This window comes from Ascaphus truei, chromosome 3 (assembly GCF_040206685.1).
Source record: "Ascaphus truei isolate aAscTru1 chromosome 3, aAscTru1.hap1, whole genome shotgun sequence".
Classification (NCBI taxonomy): Eukaryota; Metazoa; Chordata; class Amphibia; order Anura; family Ascaphidae; genus Ascaphus; species Ascaphus truei.
This window is the reverse complement of record NC_134485.1, coordinates 27,030,357-27,055,459: the sequence shown is the minus strand read 5'-3', so window position 1 is coordinate 27,055,459 and position 25,103 is coordinate 27,030,357. Positions and strand designations below refer to the sequence as shown.

The following is a 25,103-nucleotide window of genomic DNA, read 5'->3' as shown; positions in this document are numbered from 1 at the left end:
GAGGAAAAAGCGACAGGTTTTAGAAATGTTTTGAATGTAAGGGGCGAATGTGAGAGAGGAGTCGAGTGTGACCCCTAGGCAGCGTGCTTGGGCTACTGGGTGAATTATCGTAGTTCCAACAGTAATGTGGAAGGAGGTAGTAGGGCCAGGTTTGGGAGGAAGTATGAGGAGCTCTGTTTTAGCCATGTTGAGTTTAAGGCGGCGGAGGGCCATCCAGGATGATATAGCAGAGAGACATTCAGAAACACTGGTTTGTACAGCAGGTGTTAAAGTATATTTGTGTGTCGTCAGCATAGAGGTGATAATTAAACCCAAAATATGTTATTAGGTCACCTAGAGAGAGTGTATACAGAGAAAAGATAAGAGGTCCCAGGACCGAGCCCTGGGGTACCAACAGAGAGATCAATAGAGGAGGAGGAGGTGTTCGCAGAAGAGACACTGAAAGTACGATGGGAGAGGTAGGATGAGATCCAGGATATAGAGCTTTGTTCCGAATACCAAGAGTATGGAGAATGTGAAGAAGAGGGTGGTCCACGGTGTCAAATGCTGCAGAGAGGTCGAGTAATATGAGCAGAGTGTAATGACCTCTGTCTTTGGCAGCATGGAGGTCGTCAGTTATTTTAGTGAGGGCTGTTTGCGTGGAGTGAGCAGTGTGGAAGCCAGATTGTAGAGGGTCTAGGAGAGAATAGGTGTTGAGAAAATGGAGCAAGCGAGAGAATACAAGACGTTCAAGGAGTTTAGAGGCAAAAGGCAGGAGGGAGACAGGTCGATAGTTAGAAAGACAGATAGGGTCAAGCTTGCTGTTTTTGAGTAATGGTATGACTGTTGCATGTTTGAAGGAGGATGGAAAGGTTCCAGAGCAGAGGGAGGAGTTAAAAATGTGTGAGCGTAGGGATTATAGTAGGACCAAGAGGTTTTAGGAGATGGGAGGGAATGGGGTCAAGAGGGCAAGTGGTAGAGGGAGAAGAGGCGATCAACAGCGACACATCCTCCTCTGAGACAGTGGTAAAAGAGTCAAGGAAGGCAGGAGGAGAGTTAGGAAGAGGTGTAGGATGGGAGGAAGAGGCATAGGGGATGTTCTGACGTATGGATTCCACCTTTTCCTTAAAATAGCAAAGTCCTGAGCGGAGATGGAGGAAGGAGAGGCAGCTGAGGGTGGTTTGAGTAGATTATCAAAGACAGAGAACAGTCGGCGTGGGTTAGACTTGTGCATGTTGATTAGTGAAGAAAAGTAGGCTTGTTTAGCTTCCAAGAGGGCAGAGTTGAAGCAGGATAGCATAAATTTGTAGTGAAGGAAGTCTGCGAGAGTATGAGATTTCCTCTAGAGGCGTTCAGAGGAACGAGTGGAGGAACGCAGCATGCGCGTGTGGGAATTTAGCCAGGGTCTAGGGTTAGAAGGGCGAGGGCGGCAGAGAGAAAGCGGGGCATGTAGATCAAGAGAGGAGGACAAGGCAGAGTTGTAGTTTCTGACCAGGTTGTCAGGGTCTATAGCAGAGCTGAGAGAGGAGAGGGAGGAGCGTAAAGTGGACTCAAAGTCAGGTAAGTGAATAGAGCGCAGGTTTCTGCAGAACCGGGGGGTAGATGGAGGTGGAGAAGGGGAGAAGCGAGATAGAGAGAATGAGATGAGGTGATGGTCAGAGAGAGGAAAAGGGGAAATGAAGAAATCGGAGAGAGAGAAGTTTTTAGTGAAAACCAGGTCTAAGTAGTGGCCATCCTTGTGGGTGCTGGCTGCAGTCCACTGTTGAAGGCCAAAAGAAGAGATTAGAGAGAGAAAGCGGGAAGCCCAAGGAGAGAGGGGTCATCAATGTGGCAATTGAAGTCCCCAAGGAGAAGAACAGAGGAGTCTGAGGAGAGGGAGAAAGAGAGCCAGGATTCAAAGTGAGAGAGAAAGGCAGAAGGGGGATGAGTAGAGGTAGGTGGGCGATATATGACTGCCACATGGACAGAGAGAGGAGAGAAAATCTGGACAGTGAGCCTCAAAGGAGGGAAAAGCAAGAGATGGAGGAATAGGAAGGGTTCGGTAACGGCAAATAGAGGAGAGCAGGAGCCCCACGCCTCCACCCCTGCCATCAGTGCGCGGAGTGTGGGAGAAGGAAAGGCCACCATAGGAGAGGGCAGCTTCCAGAGCAGAGTCAGACTGAGTGAGCCAGGTCTCAGTTATAGCAAATAAGAGCAGCACATATATATATACACACATATATATATATATATATATATTATATATATATCCCAGTGCACCTTAGTAATAAATAAACAGACTTGAAGCAGGGGTAGACAGCCAGAGAGGACAGAGTGAGTGTGACACTCGGTGAGCAGTGTGGCATCGCAATGGAGGACAGGAACAGGTGAGGGACCTGTAGCTGGCTGCAGTGGAGATAAACAAAGTCAAGGAGGATTTTACTTACGAATTGGGGGTACTTGGGAGCGCTCGTGTGCGCGCGCACGCAGCACGCTCCACCACAGCCATCCAATCCTCTGCCGCCCGGCTCTTGTCATTGACGTGAGCGCACCACTGCTCACTGCCGTCCAGACCACCCGCCCACCCGGAGATTTCAGGGACAAACCCATAGCCCGGAGAAAGGGATGCCAAACCCGAAGTCTCCGGGTGAAACCCGGAGAGGTGGCAACCCCGATCCTAATAGAGGTATATTAGTATTTTATCTGGTAGTGTTAGGACTTGCGAACAGGTGTCTGCCTTGTTGTGTGTGGCTCGCAAGCTTACAACGCTTTGGCCAAAGGGTTAAACTAAATGACCCTTTTTCAAGAGAATATATAAGTATTTTACGGTGTATTTTTGTCATATTGGATGTAGCATTGGGCTTCTCTGTCGTCTGTTGTATACATACTGTATGCCACGCTCAATAGCACTACTTTTTGACACATATACATATATATATATATATATATATTTTGTGGGGCTCAGGGGTTCCCAAAAAGAGCTTGCTTGGGTTTTGTGTTTTGTTACACTTCTGTATATATAAGTACCTCGTGTAGTTACTGTATGAAAACATACAACGCTCTCTGTTTAAAGTGACTTATTAAACATTGTTACAGCGGCAAAACCTGTGACGTCGTCTGTTTATTAATTTTTTAAATAAATCAGTTCTGTAACATTAGATAATGCAGTATTATTATTATTCATCTCAATGCCATTTTTAATGAGTGTTAAAGCATCCTTTGTCTATAGCAGGCTTTAGCCCACCTCCCCAGTAGTGTAAGATGTTTGCAACACTTTCCTCTGGCAATTTGTTGATTTATACTTTTTGAGATTTATATATATTCATTTTCTAATATAATAATTTATTTGAGTTATATTATATTCATATGTTGATATCAATTGGTCACTGTTTTGCATATTGTTATATTATTACATATATATATTTTTTTTTATATTTTTCCAATTACTGTGTTTATTTCTATGAGTATGTTCTTTTAAAGTTACAGGGTTAAAGATATTTATATCTCTACTCAGTTAACCTATCAGGTTCATATTTATCCTATATAAGCTCATCAATTACTCCCTATGTCACACCCTTGAAGAAGTCGGCGTTCCAGCTGACGAAACGCGTAGGTTATGTCACTGTCCACCAGCTGGTGTGGGAGGTGGGCTGAGCAACGTTAGGAGTCTGGAGTTTGGACAGTGGAGAGTGGCGAGCACTGGCTTTATCTACATCAGAGATTATCAGTGGGATTTGCAGCTCGTGCGGCTGCACTTGGCTTTTCAAACAGCTATTTCTATCTGCTGCCACATATCCTCTTGGCGGAAATTGGCTGTCGTGCGAGGGGGGTATTGAGGAGACAGGACGGCATCTCTAGTGCTAGCCCGGATCAGCGTTACCATCTTTATGTGCATTTGCCGGCACAGCTGACCTCGTGGGGTTCATCGCGGATACACTTGCCTGGTGAGATCGTTCCCATACCCTCCTCTGCTTTCATCCCGTGGATCCATCAATAAGTTGCAATCTGTAGCACTCCACACTGCTATTCATCTCCACCTATCCATTCCTATTGCTGCTACGTTTACAATCAATTGCTATGCAATCAAGTATCTTGGTATTTACCAGTGCCACTTCCTCCCTTTAGACCCTTTTGGACTATTTTTGGACACAGCTATTGGAGATATATATATATATATATACCTATATAACTATATATATATATATATACCTATATAACTATATATATATATATATATACCTATATACCTATAGGGAACCATGTTAAAAATGGTTTTTGATCTTGGTCAAGATACCAGATATCGTGGACGGGTAAAATAATATCAGTGAAAATGAACCTACTACCTAGAATACTTTATCTATTCCAAGTGCTCCCCGTTACGGTTCCAGCCTATGTAATAAGAGATTTGGAAAAAGAGATAACCAAATTTATATGGAACGGCAGAAAACCTAGGATAAAGAAGAAACTGATGGCTCTCTCCCAGGCAAGAGGAGGCCTGGGCCAACCAGACTTAACAAAGTACTATGAAGTGGCTAGACTAAGTCCGCTAATCTATTGGTCCGCAGCCCCAGGAAAAAAGCCGTGGGTGGATATAGAGAGAGTGGAAGCAGGGACAAAGGAGTTAGCGTCTCTTCTATGGGTAAAAAAGGGGAACAGACAAACAGCCTATAGAGCCCACCCAGTCTTACTGCACTCTCTAGACATCTGGGATAAAAACTGCAAACACAGGCAAATCTCCTCCATTCCCTCACCCCTAACACCCATTGGAGCCAATCCCGAATTTACACCAGCTCACAACTCAAATATCTTTAAGCAATGGGATGAGAAAGGGCTCTCTAGGTTAGGAGACATGCAGCAAGGAGGAAAAGTTAAATCATTCATGGGAATAAGAGAGGAATATAACATCCCAACCACACAAATATTCCAATACATACAACTGGCCCACTATGTTTCCTCAATCCAACCAAGCGACACTTGGAATAGGCCACTCACCAACTTTGAGAGCCTATACCAAAGAGGTCACTACAATAAAGGAACGATTGCCCAACTCTATCAGGTACTTTTAAAACAATATGACGACCAAACAAGCAAAAACATTCTAGACTGGGAACACGACATAGGAAACTCCCTAGAGGAAGAGGACTGGGCAGAAATCCACGAAAGGACAGCTAAAGCTTCCCGATGTTCCCTAATCAGAGAAACCAACCTGAAAGTCCTACACAGATGGTATTACACACCAGCCCGCCTCCATTCCTTTTTCCCGCTAACCTCCCCAATGTGCTGGCGTAACTGCGGCCAAATAGGCACATTTAAACATATATGGTGGACCTGCCCCAAAATCATCCTATTCTGGGGAAGAGTTAGACGCCTAATAGAAGAAACAACAGGGGTAGAGCTAACATGGGACATAGAAACAGTGCTCTTACTAAAACCGACAGACGGACTTGAGAGAAAAATAGACTTTTTGATAACGCAGATCCTCTCCGCAGCCAAAAATTTAATAGCAAGACATTGGAAAAAGAACGACCCACCCCCGATCAATGAGGTATTGCACAAAATAAACTACATAATGACGATGGAGAGACTTACAAGCCTAATACACGACAGACACAACTCCTTCCTGACAATATGGGACCCCTGGGAGACCTACATATGGAAGAACTCAATAGGAACCATAAAATAGTAAGGAAACCAGTAATAACTACTAAAGGTTAGGTAGATCTAGACCTAGCATAGGATGTGACAAGTATCATAGAATGTTTGCTTCCTGCATGAAGCCAGTGATGGATGCTACCCCACTGCCCTACCCCCCCCACCCCATAACCCTTTTATTTTCTGTACCCCCCTCCCCCCCACTCCCTTCCCCCCTTTATATGTTATTATGTTTTCTGAAAAAATAAAAATATATACGTTAAAAAAAAAAATGGTTTTTGAGGCAAAAAGTGGCACTGTGTGCTCATTTGCATGTCATTTCCCAAAATCCCTTGCTACAGTGTAAGTGCTCTATGCTGGGTGATAATGGTGAAAGGTGGGGTTGCAGACCTGCCTAAGACATGCAGATGAGCATACAGTTGTATTTGCATATATATATATATATATATCTTTTTATTTTCCTAATATACCCCATTGTATTGTATTGTTATGCGTTAATATTTACTGTTTGTTTTTTCTTATTATCTGTTTATCCTGCAACCAAGCCAATATTTGTCTTTATTAAATGCTTTCTTCTATATATATATATATATATATATATATATATATATATATATATATATATAGTGGGGCTCAGAGGTTCCCAGAAAGAGCTTGCTGGGGTTTTGTGTTTTGGCTTTCCTCTGGCATAATTTGTTGCCAATATTCCCAGCAGTTTGAGCTGCAAACTGAAACAATAGATAATGTTACTGTAGTAATATAAGGATACGTTGTAGCTGCTGCGTTGCACTGACCGAAGCAGCCATTATGTTAGATACACAATCAGGATTTTTACAGATGTATAACAGGAGCACCAAATGATTGCCAGGTTATGTAAAAATGTAGAATTATACATTGTCACATGCTTTACATATACAAATAAGAAAAAAAGGGCACGGGGGGGGGGGTGTAGTATTGCTGCTTTAACAATCATTTGGTTGGTGGAAATATTAGTACCTGTCCCAAAATACACTAATAAAATATTTAAACCTGTTCAATCTAGTTTTTATGAAACATGAACTCCCCATTCCGCCATTTTACTTGAGCCAAACCATAGTTCCGTCATCTGTTAATAGATCATGCCATCTTATGAATTACCCTATTAATTCTTCCAAAGGAGAAACCATTGTCCTGTACAATATGTGAAGCCATTGGTCTCTATATTTATTTACAGCATATCTGAAGAAGAGGTCCCCAAAGTTCCACAACGACTACAGTACTTGTACATTGGGGGCTGAAAGTGGAAGATATTGCAGACCCTGGCTTTATAAAGTAGCATTTCAGAATTATTTCTTTTTACATAATTGGATCGGAGCTGTCCTCCAGAGCAGAACCGCACTATTTTTTTTAGCTCGGTGGACGCCTGTTCCACAGACACACACCGTTTAGCTGGTGATGTTCCTTCCTAGACATTTGAACATCCCCCCCCCCACCCCTTCCCCTCAATTAGAATTCTGTAAAAGAGAAAAAGGGGTGAATTACCTGTCTATTAATGGCTATTTTCACCAATGGTCAAAGCCATGAATGAGAAAATAGCACAAGATGAAGCAAGATTCCCAGATATAATAATAACAACTTTATTTCATGTAGCACCTTTCTCCCAATGGGACTCAAAGCGCGTCACAATCACAGTAGAGTGCGCGGTATGCAGCACATAGGATTGTTACAGACACTGCCCGGTAAAGCTTACAATCTGTTTTTGGTCTCAGAGGCACAGTGAAATACAGTGACTTGCCCAAGGTCACACAGCCCAAGGAGCCGACACCAGGAATTTCCCTGATTCAGATTCAGTGCCATTGTTTACAGAGTCAGTCTCTGTACTCCCTGAGCCACACCTACTCCCTGGATGCATATGTGAGCCTATACCGGGACATTGCTGGACTCTTAGGCTGCGTCCTCTGTGCCGCTGACCGCGCTCATGCTTGAGAGCGGTGATGTCACCAACTCTCCAAGCATGAGTGCTCGGCTGTCTGGCGTATTTTTATTTACGCGCGAGCGGGGGGGGGGGCGTGTCTGAGCAGTGATTGGCACTGTTTGGTTGAGGTCATGTGACCTCCCTCACCGCGCCTGAAAGACAAATTAATCTGGTCTCAGCAATCGCCTAGCGCCTGCGCGTCATGTGAGTGTGGCCAGATACCTTCCCATTCATTGTGCTGAACGCGCTAAGCACCAAGCGCGGTCAGCGGCACAGAGTACGCAGCCTCAGCTGGGTTTAAAGATTTCCTCAATTCTCAAAATAGACCCCCTGGGGAAGCCTAAAGGCGAAATGTGTAGGGTTGGACTTTTGAGGCTTCCCTAGCTCTTTGGCACCTACCACGCCTGCACACAAGACTGTGACCTTCAGTGCAGTTATGCGCTCACGTTACGTCCTGAACGCAATCTGCACCCTTCGCAAAGGACACTACACCAGATACTGCCAGAGGGAGGCCATGTGAGACTTATGCTAGCTGGAAAGCCTTATATTCAAACTGCTTAAAGCTCAAGGCACATTTGTGAGTGAAATAATCACATTTTTATTCTGATTTTTTTAAATAAAAACTATTATGCTATGGTTTTTCCAGTTTTTTTTTTTTAAAGCTCTCAGTAAGAAAAAAAAAAAAAAAATCTGAAGAAACACGGAAACAGATGACTTAAGATTGAAAAATACACTACAAGTTTACGGTTTAGAAATATTCACTATATATAAGTGTATTCACATTTGTCTGGCTATTATAAGAAGAGATCATTGAAAACAATATCACACTATTGTCTTTTCCTATGTGCTTCCGCTATTTTTTCCCTATCATCCATGTGCCTGAGGTCTCTTCTCTTTGCATCTTCACGCTGAGGGGACTTGGAAACCCCCTGCTTCTGACTCCTTACAGCAGGATATATACCATGGGAAAAGTATGGGAGGGGTGGGAAAGGAAAGTAAACCTCTGCTCAGCTAACAGGTAAGTTTGTAATGGTGTAGATAAGGTGCTTGTCTGAGAATTGTATTTGCAATAAACCGAAAGAGAAAGAACTCAGTTGAAGTAGCACTAAATTATCAATGATGATTAAATATTGATTAAAAATAATCTTTATTATTCAATTTAAATGTTAAAATAAATGGTGTACAAAGAAAAAATAAAAAATAATAATCTTGACATGAATATGTCAGATATCTGGGACTGTGCCTGTAGTAGCGGATCGCTTCCTAAGGATAGACCCCTATTGTCGGTCTAAGAGTAGCAGTGTCTAGTTGCTTAAGTTGGTAAAAGTAAGTAATGACACTCCCCCTTGGCCAAGGTGAGGAGTATAGTGATGTGGAACTACAGATGATAAATCTCGTCCGCTGCTTGTATGATATAGTTTAACACAGCAATTTGTGCTGTAGTGATATGGTATGTTGTAGTTTAACGCCACGTTGCTATGCAGATGGAGGAGCAGTAGAGTGCAGCCTTGCTGCTTGTCCTCAGTATATAGATGTATATCTAAAGTTTAGCCATATATACAGCCCCTTGCTCTGAGCCCACATTGCTATGCAGATGGAGGAGCAATAGAGTGCAGCCTTGCTGCTTGTCCTCAGTATATAGATGTATAGCTAAAGTTTAGCCATATATACAGCCCCTTGCTCTGAGCCCCCTGTGGTCGCAGTTACCATCAGGGGCAGTTAGATAGCAGTGAAATGCTGTCAGGGCAGTAGGAATTGCGGATGTAGGATACTACCTGTGTATCAGCTGTTTGGCTCTGTTTGGACAAAGTTGCACACAGGTGTGTTCCGCTCCTAGTCACTACAATAGGTGTTGCAGTGGAGTGTTAGGTTAGCTGTATTGTCTATAATGATGGCGTTCCAAACCATTCACCTCAATATCGCAGCCATAGTAATATTAAAGTCCACCACTACTGAAGTAAGGTAAAGCTGACACTGCTACAATTTAAAAAGCCCCGTCGACGATCGTTTCGCGTCTGCTGCTTTATCAAGACTCCTGGGCTGTTTTAAATTGTAGCAGTGTCAGCTTTACCTTACTTCAGTAGTGGTGGACTTTAATTTTACAATGGCACCTGTGTGCACAGTCCCAGATATCTGACATATTCATGTCAAGATTATTTTTTATTTTTTCTTTGTACACCATTTATTTTAACATTTAAATTGAACAATAAAGATTATTTTTAATCAATACACTAATCAGCATTGATAATTGAGTGCTACTTCAACTGAGTTCTTTCTCTTTCGGTTTATTCCTTACAGCAGGATTAAGAAAAGTTTGGAATCCTCAGATTCTTTTCAAAGATTGGACTTTCATATTCATCACTTGTATGTATGTATTGTATGTCTTTATTTATATAGCGCCAAAAGTGTACTCAGCGCTTCACAAAGAATACAGTACAGGGAATTATAATTATACAATAAGTGCAGCAAAATCAGACAATAGGAAAGGAAATCCCTGCCCCGAAGAGCTTACAATCTAAGAGGCTTAATGGGAAACTTACAGAGACAGTAGGTGAGGGAGTAAGTGCTGTAGATGGCAGTGCTTGGTCACAATGGGTGGTAGGAGTGACTGAGTGTGGGACAATAGCCATGAGTGCAGGCTATTGAGATACTTGATTTGTGGGGTGAGATTTAAGGCTGGTCAGTATTAAATGAAAAGATTAACACCATTTACAGGGGAAGAGATGGCAGGGAGGCATGAGTGAGATCAGGTGTGTATGTCTGACTTCATGCTATGGGGAGATCCCCAGCAGTGGGAAGGAGTAAATTGAGGGTGTGAATAGAGGATTTGTGTGCGTGTTTTTTTATTGAGGGGTATAGAAGTTGTTGGGAGAGGGGTGTATAAATAATTGGTGCAGTGGGGAGTGGGGATGTTGGAGAGAACAGAGACATTCACAAAGGAGTGAGGTAACATTAAATAGAAAAAGCAGTAGGGAGGGCATAGTAAGATGCAGGAGGAGAGACTTAACAGGTAATGGAGGATAAAAGTGAACAAATAATCACAGATGTTAAAGAGAATGTCTCGCAGTGGCAAAGTTGTAATGCAGAGTCCAGATCTTCCTACAATCTTCACCTCCAATTTCAACTCCAAAATTAACTCTTGTAGACACTTTAGATATGACACTTATGATGTGACTCTTTTGATGTCACACTACATTGAAGTAAAACACGGGACTTACACTTATATAGATCATTTGTGTGTACATAGTGACCTACTGGTCGAGGAATTGCATTCTATTTACAATATAAGAATTTGTACGTCAGCGCTCCTTTTAATTTCTTTTTCTTCACTCACGATAGCCCTAGTACTAAGTGTTACCTCACAGTGCAGTTCTGACACCCTCCGTAAAGTCAAGGCGCCCCGACAGGCGCAAACTCACTCAATGTGAATGGCTACAATGGCAATCAAGGTGTAAAGTGCAATTTCCTTGCTTAATCTTCAGAAACTTATAGCTACTCTACATGTATGAAAAACCCGAATGTTAATTTAAACAAGGTACAATAACAGAAAATAAAGGGAAAATGTCGTCACTAGACCAGAATGGCCGAGCGGATAAAAAAACCCACAGAAACTCCTCAGTAGTAGCATGGCGAGCTCAAACGCTGCAAAACGCTAAGGGGCCTATGCAGAGAGCAGCGCTAGAATAAATTGGAGAGTTTAAGAAAAAGTAGCTTTAATGGAGAGTTTTTTTCGCAATTTATGGCATGAATGCGTGTGGCGAGTTTAAAAGGGAGAGATGCGCGCTGCAGAAAAGTGAGAGAAAAAATTCGCGCATTTTTTTTTTTTCCCCTATGGCCGGCGAGCTCCAGCTTCTTGCCAACTTTTTTTGGCGGAGGTAATTGTAGAAAATCGCGCCATTTTCTTGGCGCGAACAGCTGCTAGATGGCGATCGCGCCTTTCTGAATTCGGATATTTTTAACACTGGCGAGATGTAGGTTCTCGCCAGCCGCGCGGCGAGATTCAGAAATAGAAAAAAAAATATGGCGCGTTTTTCGTACCTCGCCATTTTCTGCTGTTTTCTGCGCGAATTTCTCAAAAAAATGGCGAGATTTACTTTAGCGCTGCTCTCTGCATAGGCCCCTTAGTGCTAATGCAGGGTCTCTCACTCCAACCAAGCATTAACTTGAAGAAGAGCAGATCAGGATCTTCACCAAAAGACATGTGTTTAGATACAGATTGATTGGTATACTAGATTATAAACAACAATATTAATACAAGAAGGTATACAAAAAAAATCAATAATGCAGAAACAACCCTACAAATGGATCATAAAGACCAGCAACCCATCACCAAGAGAGATTGGCGAAACAAACTTGGCAAATAAACGCTAGTCGCAAATTTCCTACTAAGAAATCACCTTTGACCTAATTTTTCACAAAATGAACCGTGGTTGTGACTTGTGCTCACAAGTGATATTTTGATTTGCTGAAAAAAGTAGACACTTTCTTATGCTTCACATAGTCAAACACTTTTCTTGCGAACGATTTGTACATTTCTTCTTCAAAATAAAATTTAAAAAAAAACAAGATAAGTTTTTCAAAGCAAACTGGAACCGGTTCCCACATCAGCAGTGTCCAGCACTGGCCGATTCCAAGAAGATGAAATAGAACTGGCAATCCTGCTATATAATAATATGGTCTTCCTACTAGATACATGTCCAATGTGTAAGTATGTAATCCCAAAGGAAAAGAAATTACACTTTAACATATTATTTTGTAGTCCTTTATTATTTTACCATATATAAGGCAGGCATTTACACAATATTTAATTGAAGTACATTATAGGACACCAAAGCTTTGGACAGGTTAGAGACCGCAAGTAAATACAAAGCTCGGCAGTCCAAATACAGAAGAAAGTCAGAACATGTTGCAGTTTAGGAAGCATAGAAGGATTTATCTGCAGAGGAAGCAGCGTATCGCAGAGGTGCAATAATAGGATGACAAGAACACATGGAGTACGTCACAGCAGCTTTACAGTGAGCAGGGGATATGTTGTACATACCGTAAATATGATCTTTAAATCCCTATAGTGTTAAAATAAACCCAAATTTAAAGCTCAAATGTAATATATATATTTATTTACACTAATATATATATACACACACACACAAGTCCAGTTGCCAGGCTCTTAACTTTGGGACCTTTCCGAGATACAAATATTTTGCTGTAATAAATGTTTGCACAGTGTCCTGTGAGTGCCTGACAGCTGGGCTTTATTTACACATCTCTACAGGAGAGAGAGGAGAGAAAGGAGAGAGAGAGTTTTTAACCAAATGACATTTTAGGCTGCGCTTAAAGTGCCGGCGACGTCGCGTCAAAACAAATGCATTGCCGCCGTCAGGGAGCGGGCGCACTGGCGCTCGTGCGCTGTGCCCTGCTCGGCCGGGCAATTAGTGGCCGGCTAGGTGCGCAGCCAAGACGCAGCCGCTTGCTCACGCTGGCCACACACATTGCTGCAATGTGTTTCATCGCGGACAGCGTGAGCCCGCCCGCTCAGCGCCACCCTGGCCGAGGCCTAACACAGTATCTATAAGAGACAGAACCCTTTAGGAAATTAAAATGTACATAAATGCATAATACATATATACATTCGCTTATGGTGGAATTGCTTAAAATGCTTTAATCGGTCAACGTCACCTATCATTTGCATCTGGTGAAAAATAAACATGTTGTTTTCAATGGGAAAACTAATTCAAATTTCATCAGTCACTTCTCCTTAAGCTCTACTTTCTAAAAAGAAGACAGATATCTGGGGGGGGGGGGGGGGGGGGGGAGTGACACTATAGATGTTCTCGAAGTCTTGTTACCTATTAAATAAGAAAATTACATTGATTTCCATGGGGATATTTTTACTTCGTTAATTTATCGCCATTTTTTGCCCGTTTTGCAGCCTGGTGACTTTAAGAAATAGACCTCTATATGTTTTGAAAACGTGGTGAAAAACACAGATTTGTTTATTTTGACGGTGTTAGTAACCTTTAAAACACAGACAATGGCTGCCATGAATTCACTTTGGTACTAGGTGGGATGGCCCCTGTGTCCTGTCTCCTCCAGTTTGCAGAGTGGAGTCTAGCACTGCGTTGGATCACACCTTTTGGACAAGAAAAGGGTGTTCACTCTTTACTTACAGACTCTTATAATAATGCATGCTGCAAGTCCCCTGGCTCGGCTTGCCCCGCACCTCCATCTGTTTGAGAGGAGGTTATTATGTGGCCGCGCCGAGCCTCAGAACTGGATGACCTGCCTTTTCCTCACTTCGTTCTTCTGCACCATTTCCATGACAACTTTGGCTTCGTACAATGGAACAGGTTCATCCAACTGGGGCCTAACGAAGAGAGAGAGAGAGAGAGATTGATGGGAAAGTTCAGTGTGTGCACAAGTCCGCGGAAGATAATTGATGTAACGGCTGAGAGATTTCAGTCTTTTTTTTAAAGCAGCTGTGACACCTATTTGACACATTGCAAAGGTTGATTCATTTGTGTTGATTCACCAATGCAGTGCAAATCAATGGCTTGCATAACCCTCTTGCAATAAGGGAGTTGAATTAAATGGCTCAGTGATTACGGATCGTTGGGAGAGTGCCAGATGCAGTAGTCTAGGGGTGCTCAACTCCCGTCCCCAAGCCCCCCCACCCCCAACAGGGGTTCAGGATATCCCAGCTTCAGCACAGGTGGCACAGAGTGAGCCACCTGTGCTGAAGCAGGGGATGATTGTGCCACCTGCGCTGACGCAGGGATATCCTGAAAACCTGACCTGTTAGGGGGAGGGGCTTGAGCACTGCGTGGTGCACTCCTGCAGTAGTCCATAACCTTTCAGGAATTTGTAGAAGAGGTGACCAAGGATGCAGAAATCGCACTTTGCCCCCGTCTTGCAGCTAATATGATAGACCGATAAAGTCGACATCAGCAGCTGCAATTATTGGGGGTGCTCGGGTAAGAGGTCTATGTCCCTTAAGCAATCTCGTCGTACTGAGGGAACTACTTATCAAAGAGTCTGGGCAACAAAACTGGGGCAAAGCTGCACTAAATTTATCAAGGAATTCATGTTTTTTGTTTTTTTAATCTTTGATAAATCCAGTAGAGTATTTGTTTTTCCAGCCATATTGCTTATTTTGATTGATAACGTCATATGTTTTGCTGGTAGAAAACCGGGTAGGAGCAGCACACTGCACAGTGAACACTCACAAAAGCTTGTCTATTTAATTCATGTTGCTCAGATCCTAGGGCCAACAAACCAAAAACCCTAACGCACAGACCGGCCACCTCAGCGCGTGCTTCTCTTTAATGCTAATTTTACAGGTAAAACACATGGCACAGGATGCGAAAGGACCAATATGGACCCTGAATTCTGCTGCAATGTTTGTGAAAACACACACAGGTCATAAGAAAAAGAAATGGAGTCCAGATCTAACCCGTCTTCTTTAAGTGTTATTTATACATTGAAGCATGCAATATGTTACTGTGTGTGTGTGTGTGTGTACACCACACAGATAAACACCCGGACGCACACACACTATTTTTTTTTACACTATGTCACATTATTACCTGAATATTCCAGTAGACAGCTTTTCCATGACATCTTTTAGGATATGTGAGAAAGCTGTTAAGGCAACACTGTATTTGACAGTTAGTAGTGTAGCAGTGCTGCAGAAGGGAGTGTAGTCGAAGACTGAGCCACCTGTGCTGAAGCAGGGATATACTGAAAACCTGACCTGTTGGTGGCCCTTGAGGACTGGAGTTGGCCACTCCTGCTATAGGGCATCTTACATCTTATTTACTTGAATTATCTTTAAGGTGTCTTATGGTTTAGCAAGTGAACAAAAACTGAAGATTGACAGCAACACAAAGTAACAATCCATGCTGCTTGAGTCTTTTTTTAAAATTTATCTATATGTAAACTTAGGCCGCGCTTATAGTGCCGGCGACGCGAAGTCACCCGAAAACAAAAGCGTCGCCGCCGCCGCGTGCGCTTGTAGATTTTTGGTATCCGTAATTATTTGATTTTTCAGGGGCTGTCGCCTTATATGACAGCCCCTGAACCAATCAGGACCCTGGTCGCCCGCGACGCCGCCGCAAGGCGAAATACAACGTTCGCTTCCGGCGACGGGTGACATCACGCGTCGCCGGCACTATAGGCACGGCCTAAAGGGGCTCCATTGTGGTGGAGAAAAATTTAGGAAGGGGGGTGTTGCTGCATTTATTTGTTCAATACAGTATCTGGATCTGTAACATAACTGAACATCAACAACTGCACTATCCAGAATAAATGTCCTGCAGTATGTATTCCCTTGTATTATACCGAAGTTTCACCTGAAAGGACGACTCACCCACGTTCTGTGAATAAAACACACCCAGCAGTTGGGTGATAAAAGGTGTATGTAGAATCTGAAACTGCAACACAGAGAGAGTTGTAATATGTTGAATATATTGAACCAAGGTTTCAGCCCCCCTGAATGACCATCATCAGGGTAAACAAACAGAAAGAAAAAAATGCAATATATAGACTAACAGGAAAAGCCGTCATAGTCATCGATAACCAGGTAACCAAGACAATTAGGGCATTTGTTTTTGCACTAAACCATGCCAGTTGCATCTAAAGGAAGTTATTTTAATGCCATGTTACATTTCGTAGGAGCCTCTGAATGGGGAAGTGTTTGTAAATCATACCCTGTCCTTATTAGGCTGAGTCCCTGCTGGCGCTGAGCGCGCTCATGCTTGGAGAGCGCTCCAAGCATGAGCGCCGGGTGTCCTGCATGTACGGGAGGGGAGGGGGGGCATTGCGGGTAGTTGGGCGCGCGGGAAAGTATAGGTTTTTTGTTTACTTAAGTGCCGAGCGCGGGTGAGCGTGTGTGCCCGCGCACGAGCGCGCACACAGCGTGAGCGGGGACTTGTATATAGCTATATATGTAAGTAACCGCCGCAAGCTCTGCGCTCAGCGCTAGCGGGGACGCAGCCTAAGAGAACCAGTAGAAGTTAAGAGGAGGTGATAGGACTCTGGCTGTACAAGCGTTTGCTGAACACACAGTGACATCACACAGAGACATCACACAGTGACATCACACAAAAGGGAGAAGCCAGAGGAAATCAAACCCCTCCCAAGTTTAACTTAAAAAAAAAAAAGTTATTAAAAGTAAAAAATACTTATAGGTGTAGAATTGCATAATTTTTTTTTATCCATTACAAAGATGGGACCCCTTAAACATGTCACTGGAATTAGTTCACTTTGGTCCTACGAGGGATTACCCCTTTCAGACTTTAGTGAATGGTGCCCTTCTAACAGATTGTATCCATTGACCATGCCTTTATCAAATATCTTCTACACAAGAGGTTATAACATTGTTCTTCGCTTTGCTGGGGATATTTATGGCATCACTCAAAAGGATATGGAGATACTTCCCTTGTTGCGCATTTGACAAATTCCACATTTCGTCATTGAGAAAAGAAAGCGAAGCTCCCTTCAGGAACAGAGAGCGGCTGTTTGGTGGATCCAGCTTTAAAACACAATGACATTGGAAGCCAGATTTAACAGTTAACATTCCCAGTTACACCAATTCATGATTGCCGAGCATGCAGGTTTCTTTACACACAGGCACATCGAAAGAGTCCGTATCCCGAAGCACATAACTCAACAGGTCTCCAGCAAGGTGTAAACGAGTTGTTCAAAAAGCCTTTCATTTAAAAATCCATCTTTACGTTGCACCCCACTTTTGCTTTAGGGATACACAATTACCTGTTTTTTGGGGGGGTTTTTTACAACCATTATTTTTTTCTGAAAAATATAGATTTTTTTTGGGGGGGGGGGGGTGGAAATTCTCTAAATGGCCACCGCTACATTTTTTTGTTTCTAAAGAAGTGTATTACATTCCCAACCAATCCTGGAAAACCCTTCTGCATTCTTTGCACAGTTCTTTGTGGGCACAAACTACTAAGAAAAGACGATTTAGTGAATGTTCTGTGCTATTTGCGGTTGTTTTACTCGGAGAGGCCTTTTGGGTCATGTTCTGCAAATCTATAAAACATATTATACAATGAAATATTCTGTAAAAACAACAGACAAATAGATAGTGTGAATGACTACTTGAACATTATTGTAACCCCAATACATAGTATATTGCATATACTACATAGTACAGTACATAGTATATTGCGCCACGTGAACAGTTGTATCATATATTCCATTACTTCTCTAAACAGAATTCAAGTTTGAATGGCACGTTGACCTCCATTAATTACAGTGTGCCGGAGGATAAAGGCTGTCAATATATCAAGCCATGGCGGTTAAAGGTAACCCAACCCCACCAAGTCTTCCTTTCTGTCCGCTATTCATAATTGGGTACCATTTACTCGACAATTTTCTTCTCAATACTGACGTATTCATCCTAAAACACATACCAACTACCAAGGGTTACTTGAAAACGAGAGGTGACTCTCAATGTACTCAGTGGCCCAACTTCGCCTTAAGGGGCTCCCGGGGAACGGCGTCATATGTTGGCATGTTGTCACAGCAACGCGTCATGTGATGTATCACCATGACGACGCAGCGTCACATGACGCCACAACGTCACGGAGGAGGGCTGCTGTGTTACAGAGGCCCCGCTCTCTCCCCGGCAATCCGTTTAATTACTGTGGTGAAGAGCGCGGGGTCTCTGTAACCGCTGGGGGGGTCATCAAGACTCCGGAGGGAGAGTCTCGATCCCCTTCGCCCCCCCCCCCCCCCCGAGCTGGGCCCCCCCCAGGCGGTAGTTAAGCCACTGAATGTGTCACTTCCTGGTAAAACATTTTATAAATAAATAAGAATTGCCAGGCCTTGGGTAACACGCCCCAGTATAGAGTCTCCTGCTCTAGTAACCAATGGGAAATAAATGGTCAGCCAGATGGCACTGCTGATATAGAATGCCGGCCTCGTTTGGGGTTTACACTCAGGATGCCGCCCCTATAACCAAATTAGTGAGCTATAGTCAGCCTTTAGAAGAAGAGTAACAGAGTAACATAATCCTTGGAATAAAAGGGGGACGCTTTAATTCCTGGCTACAATCTTTACATCTTTTTGGAAGAACTATCTATTTATAATGGTAGACATAATGCATAGTACCAAAAGGGACTTCCCTTCACTGTGTCCTTCACAATTAAATCCTTGCAGGAGTTGTTTGTTCACTATCACCTCCTGTGCAGTGTAAGCGCTTAGGGGGTGAATGCCTCCACGGGCAAATATTTAATGCAGTATAAAGTTACCTGAAGATTTTCTTCTCTGGTCACCCAATGGCTTCCAATGGCGAGAAGTGTAATAATATCGTGTTTGTGTGGAACCAGCTGTGGTTTTGTTGTAATCAAGTCTTCTTTGTTATATAATCTCACTGTGAACCACAAAGATCAACACACTTCAGCTACAAACCCATACAAAACCATATAGACATTTTATATATTGCATCCTGGGAAACACACTAAGGCGAGCGCACACAAGAAAACAAAAAAAAACAAATCAGTAAACCAATAAACTAGAATGGTATGTGGAAATAATATGGGTGGAAGGGTAAATGGGTGCATGTAAATAGCAAAATCACTCACACGGCCATGTGTGAGTGTGAACACATCACATAGTAGGCAGCTTTAGCCTGGAGCTTGCTTCATAAATCGCTGATCCTGGAGATGATCTCAGAAGAAATGAAGGGGAAACAACAGTGGGTGTATGTCACTGATAAGTGACAATACTATGAAGAAATATATAAAAAAACACTCACATGGCCATATGTGAGTGTGGACACTCAGAGAAAATCCAAGCCTCGCTTATGGAACTCAATCCTCCTTGGTCACTCATAAAATGTACTATAGATATAAAACCCGATACTTTTAATCAAAAAAAACAAACAAGTGCGCATCATAGCCCCGCCCACCCGTGCGCGTCATAGCACAGACAAGTACACACAAAAAGTGTGCTTCTCGGGCATGAGCATTCGCGGCCGTGCACGCGCACCAACTATAAAAGGGCCCTACAGCTGCCTACTATGTGATGTGTTCACACTCACACATGGCCGTGTGAGTGATTTTGCTATTTACATCCACCCATTTACCCTTCCACCCATTTACCCTTCCACCCATATTATTTCCACCTACCATTCTAGTTTATTGGTTTACTGATTTTGTTTTGTTTCTTTCTTGTGTGCGCTCGCCTTATTGTGTTTCCCTTCTGTGTGAGGATCCTGGGAGATCCGTTGCCGGGTGAGCAGCAGCAAAGACTTGTGGCTAGTATTGCACTATTATTTTATATATGTGTCTACTATCGCCGCCTACAGACGTCTATTTTAGATTCCCACAATGCTTTGGGTATTATTGTGATCTATTGGTAGGAGCGCACCAGGTTTCCTATATATCAATATATTGCATCCTACATGGGCACCCAATGAGGAGGAGTATTGTTCATGCTGGGTTTTTCCATGAAGACTTTCAGCCACAAATAATAACAGTAGAGAATACATGAATGATTGCTTGCACTTCCGTCACTACAGTTGGAACGCCAATGGGCCTGATGTAAGGATGGTTGCTGAGCAAAGCCTCTGAAGCGAGTGAACCCAGTGTCAGCTCTCCATGTGGGACCAAGGCTACATTTCTAAAGATTCCAGTGACTGAGCTCCAGATCAGAAACAACGCTAATACCACCCTAGCCCCAGTTCCTAGTTTTAAATACCTGGGCATATGGTTTGAATCCCATTTAACATTTGGGATGCACATTGATACCCTAATATCCAAAACCTATTCCAAACTAGGGGTACTTTATAGGAAAAAATCCTCCCTAAGTCTGCTGCTCAGAAAGCGTATCGCACAGCAGATGCTGATGTCAATTATAGACTATGGGGACATAGTATACGGCTCGGCACCACAAACCCACCTTGGCAAACTTGATACCCTCTATAATTCAATATGCCACCTTGTCCTCCAATGCAACTACAACACACATCACTGCGAAATGCTCAAAGAACTAGATTGGTCATCACTTGAGTCTAGGCGCAAAGTTCATCTTTCGTGTCTTGCCTTTAAATACTTTCTGGGCAAGCTACCCATCTATCTGAACAAGCTCCTCACCCCTACTACATGCAGCACCTATCACCTGAGATCAGACTCCAAAAGACTGTTCATGGTCCCAAGGCTCAACAAAGTATCCGGCCGCTCCTCCTCCTCTTACCGTGCACCCCAAAACTGGAACAATCTACCAGAGTCTCCCACAATCGCCACCAGTCTAAGTTCTTTCAAAACTAAAGCTGTCTCACATTTTAATCTGGTCTGTAACTGCTACATACGCCTATAAAATACAGTATATTATTTCTTACTGTGCATGCAATGTCTTGTATATAATGTATAACCTTGCTCACTTAATGTAGCTATGTGTTTGTAACCATGTATCAGTCATCATAACTCTGTGCCCAGGACACACTTGAAAATGAGAGATAACCCTTAATGTATTACTTCCTGGTAAAACATTTTTATAAATAAATAAAATGTGACCTTGGGCAAGTCTCCTTATCATCCTGTGCCTAAGGCACTAAAATTAGAATTTCTAATGCTCTACAGAGCAATATTGGCAAAATTCAATGTACAGCAACGTGTACACTGCCAGCGCTATATACAAAAATAATTATCATTAAATGGCAAACTGTTTCAATATCAGTGCTGCTCTATAAGTTATTGCTGAATTCACATGTGAGGAAATGTATCAATGTCTTACCGATGAGAGAAACTGAACCTCCTTTTACACTGAGATAATCCGATATATTCATAGACAAGTCTTGGGAGGTTTTTACTCCAACTGAATTCAACCATGAACAAGTGCAATGAATATCTCTCTGTAACTAGCAGAAACCAGGCACTCACTGGTCTTTAAGTGGAAACAATAGTGATTTGTTACATGGTCAACATTTCGGTTCACACTTAAGACATCTTGAGAAAGGGTGAAGTGTGAAACCAAACAGTACGATATAAAATACATGTAACAGACCTCCAGCATCGAGAACAATGTCAACTCCCAGTCCTCCGGTTTCTTCCAAACAGCTCTCGGCAAGGTTAGCGTTCCCTTTAGACATATCTATAACACGAGCTGGACAAGAAGGGAGCTTGGAATTACAGGATGCCTTGTCTGCACCCCCAAACTGTAGATTAACCCAGATTATGACTAGCAAACCCTTCAATTCAAAATCCAAGATGGCTACCTCTAAATGACAAATGCTGCATTGACATAGGAAAAACAAACACAAAACAAACTTGCACTCAATTTAAAAATGAAATATACAGCAAAGATTAGAGGCATATACGATCATAATTTACTGCTTATTATCACCAAAATAATTGATTAACTCTATTAGTGCTGGGGGGAGTGGGCATAACACACAACCCCAATCTATTCTAGATTACCCAAAATATTTCTACGTAAAATCAACAGATAATTTCAGAAAATTACCTTACCAACAACTGGCTGTCGAACACCTTCAGAAAAAAAACCAGAAGAGAAAAATAATGTAAGCTTTTACAAACCAAATCAATGGTATGTGTGTATATATGCATGCATGCATATATGTATATATAGACACACTCACACACACACACACACACACACACACATATATACACACATATATACACACACACACATAGACACATATATAAGAAGTCTTTCTAAAGACGAAACGCGTAGGGAGTGCTTTCTGATATAATATTATCCAGTTGTATTCATTGTATGCCACTTCACCTATGGGACTATACAATTTTTTGGTATTCATTACGAAACGCCGCCACACACAGTGTTTATCTTGCGGAGACCGTCGCAGTCTATCTGGAGGAGCCCAGTGACGTCACCAAACCCCGCGAGATTGCTACCAGAGGCTTATTACTGTGACGAAGGGCTTGGATTAGAGAGACACCTCCTGCCTGCTCCGGTACACGGAGTGACATTGCAGTGCTGCTGGTTTTTCTCCACACTAGACGGTTGCATTGGAGCTGCTGACATCCTGTTTCCTGGCTGGCGATTGAGTATAACTCATGAATGCTTTATTACCCGTTATGTTTGTGAGTGTGCATATTTACCTATCCTACTCCATATACTGCACCGACACACTTTATTCGAGCAAATACCCAGTATGTACCTGGCAGATACCTGGAATGCGCCGCTCCTCACCTCTGACAAGCCCCATTGCGTTTGCCTTCCCAGCCTGGGTTCATGCCTGGCTGACGGGCGGCTGATCTGTGAAATGATAATGATTAGGATTTAATAGGCTGCAATGCTTCGCGTGTCTACCAGATGGCATAAATTCATGAATTGTAATGCAGTATATATATATATACTGTGCAGTATTGCAGCCAGCGGGAATAAAATGCTTCAATCCCTGCCTGGAAAATACCTCAATGCACTCGGGCAGAAAACAGTCACAAACCTCAATACACCCGGGTATACCCGAATTCGTGGGACTAGCCGAGCTCGAATAAAGTGTGTCGCCAGTGTACATTTTGTAAACTTTATTACGCTATGAGTGCGCCTGTTTTTTGTTTGTTTGTTTTTTCTGTAGATATCTTTGAGGGAGTGGTATCCCCCTGCAGTCAGGCTGCAAAGACTCATTTGGACAGCGTGTGGAGTTGGACTCCGATCTGTATTGTATTTTTATATATCTGGACAATATTCACATATATTTTTTATATATATTTTTTATTTTTTAGCATAGATTATCATTTACACTTACCATATTTGTGTTATAATCGATTTAGGTGGCGCCATATCTTTTTCTTTTCCTTCTACACATATATATACACACACACACACACACACACACACACACACACACACACACACACACACACACACACACACACACACACACACACACACACACACACACACACACACACACACACACACACACACACACAATATACATATATATCCTGGCTGTGCTCAAAGCTGTGACCATGCAGCAAGCTTAAGCCTATAGGGAACCATGTTAAAAATGGTTTTTGAAGCAAAAAGTGGCACTGTGTGCTCATTTGCATGTCATTTCCCAGAATACCTTGCTGCAGTGGAAGTGCTGTGTGCTGGGTGATAATGGGGAAAGGCGGGGTTGCAGACCTGCCTAAGACATGCAGGTGAGCATACAGTTGTATTTACATTTATATATATATATATATATTTATATATATATATATATATATATATATATATATATATATATATATATATATATATATATATATACACATACATACATACATATGCGTATCCTGTCAGTTCTATTTAGAGAAATACATACAAAGTAGGAGCGCAGAGAGGACAAGATGTTAGGCAAACAATCCACTTTTAATAGCGCACATTACACTATTTAAAGAAATGCCTTCATGATTTTAATATATTCTTAATGCCAACCTTGCTTAAAAGTTCGGGATGCTGGCGATTTATTTAATAAATAACACCAAACAAAAGCAAAAAGGAGGGAGGTTGCCATTTATTTGAAGAATGTTAAAAGTAGTCAGCCAGTTATTATTATTTGCTCATTATGGGTTCTTTCTATCAACTCCAGTCCGCAAGACCGAACAACAACAGCACCCCCCAACAGGTTGGGTTTTAAAGGAAATCTCCGCTTCAGCACAGGTGCCTCAGTCAGTGGCTGGGGGTCTTGCGGACTGGAGTTGAGCACCCCTGTTCCAGGCTACCACAATAAACGCTCTCTGAATATCCTGCTGCTTTCAAGGTTTCCAGAAGTGGCCCGCCAGCCATTGCATCTTATTTTAAATGCTTTATATGGGTAGAAAGCAGGAGGGTCTGCAGAGATGACTCACGTTAATTTCAGTTCTAGAGACCCCCCCCCCCCTCTCTGGCTCCTGAGATACATACAGGGAAAGGTGCCACGGGTTACATCCCCTCCAGGGGAAGCAAAACAACTGTTTAAAATCACCTGTGTTAGGCCGCGCGTATAGTGCCCGCGACGGCGACGCGTTGCATGACGTCACCCGTCGCCACTAGCGAAAGTTGTATTTCGCTTTGCGGCGGCGTCGCGGGCGACCAGGCCATTGATTGGTTCGGGGGCGGTCACATGAGGCGACAGCCCCTGAAAAATCAAATATTGCCGGCTTCAAAAAAATCGCGTCGCCCCGTCGCGCTTACTATAAGTGCACGTGGCGGCGACAATGCATTTGTTTTCGGGCGATGGCGTCGGCACTATAAGTGCGGCCTTAAGCGGGCCATCAAGAAGCCGCAACAACAGCCGTGATGCAGACATTTAAATACCATGAAGCAACCAGCGCCATCTTCCCCGGGAGCCAGGGGGGTCCCCAGGGCGGAAATGAACGTGGTCCATCTCTCGCTTTTATTTTGCTAACAGCAGACCGCTCTGTGCGATCCATCTCCTACAAATCTCTGAAATAGAAGCTAAAACTCACTTGAGGGGTTACGTCCAGTGACGGATTTCCCATTCGGCCCGGGCCAAGGGCGGCAAAATTTTGGGGGGCGGCAAAAATGTCCGTCCCCGTAT

General features: G+C 42.9%; 1 protein-coding gene across 2 annotated transcripts in view; it reads right to left on the bottom strand.

Annotated features, from left to right (window-relative positions):
• Nucleotides 1-12,312: 12,312 nt before the first annotated feature.
• CRYZL1 (crystallin zeta like 1) overlaps nucleotides 12,313-25,103 on the bottom strand; it is a 46,028-nt gene continuing 33,237 nt past the window's right edge. The window contains exons 9-13 of one of the 2 annotated variants that reach the window (XM_075593825.1): nucleotides 21,590-21,688; nucleotides 18,835-18,956; nucleotides 16,988-17,093; nucleotides 15,148-15,193; nucleotides 12,313-13,928 (exon numbers count right to left, since the gene is read on the bottom strand). In XM_075593825.1, coding sequence (XP_075449940.1) covers nucleotides 13,829-13,928; nucleotides 15,148-15,193; nucleotides 16,988-17,093; nucleotides 18,835-18,956; nucleotides 21,590-21,688 — 473 coding nt within the window. In that variant the 3' untranslated portion in view covers nucleotides 12,313-13,828. Of the gene's footprint in view, nucleotides 13,929-15,147; nucleotides 15,194-16,784; nucleotides 17,094-18,834; nucleotides 18,957-21,589; nucleotides 21,689-22,053; nucleotides 22,075-25,103 lie in introns of those variants that run through there. The other variant, XM_075593824.1, reaches the window with a different exon arrangement.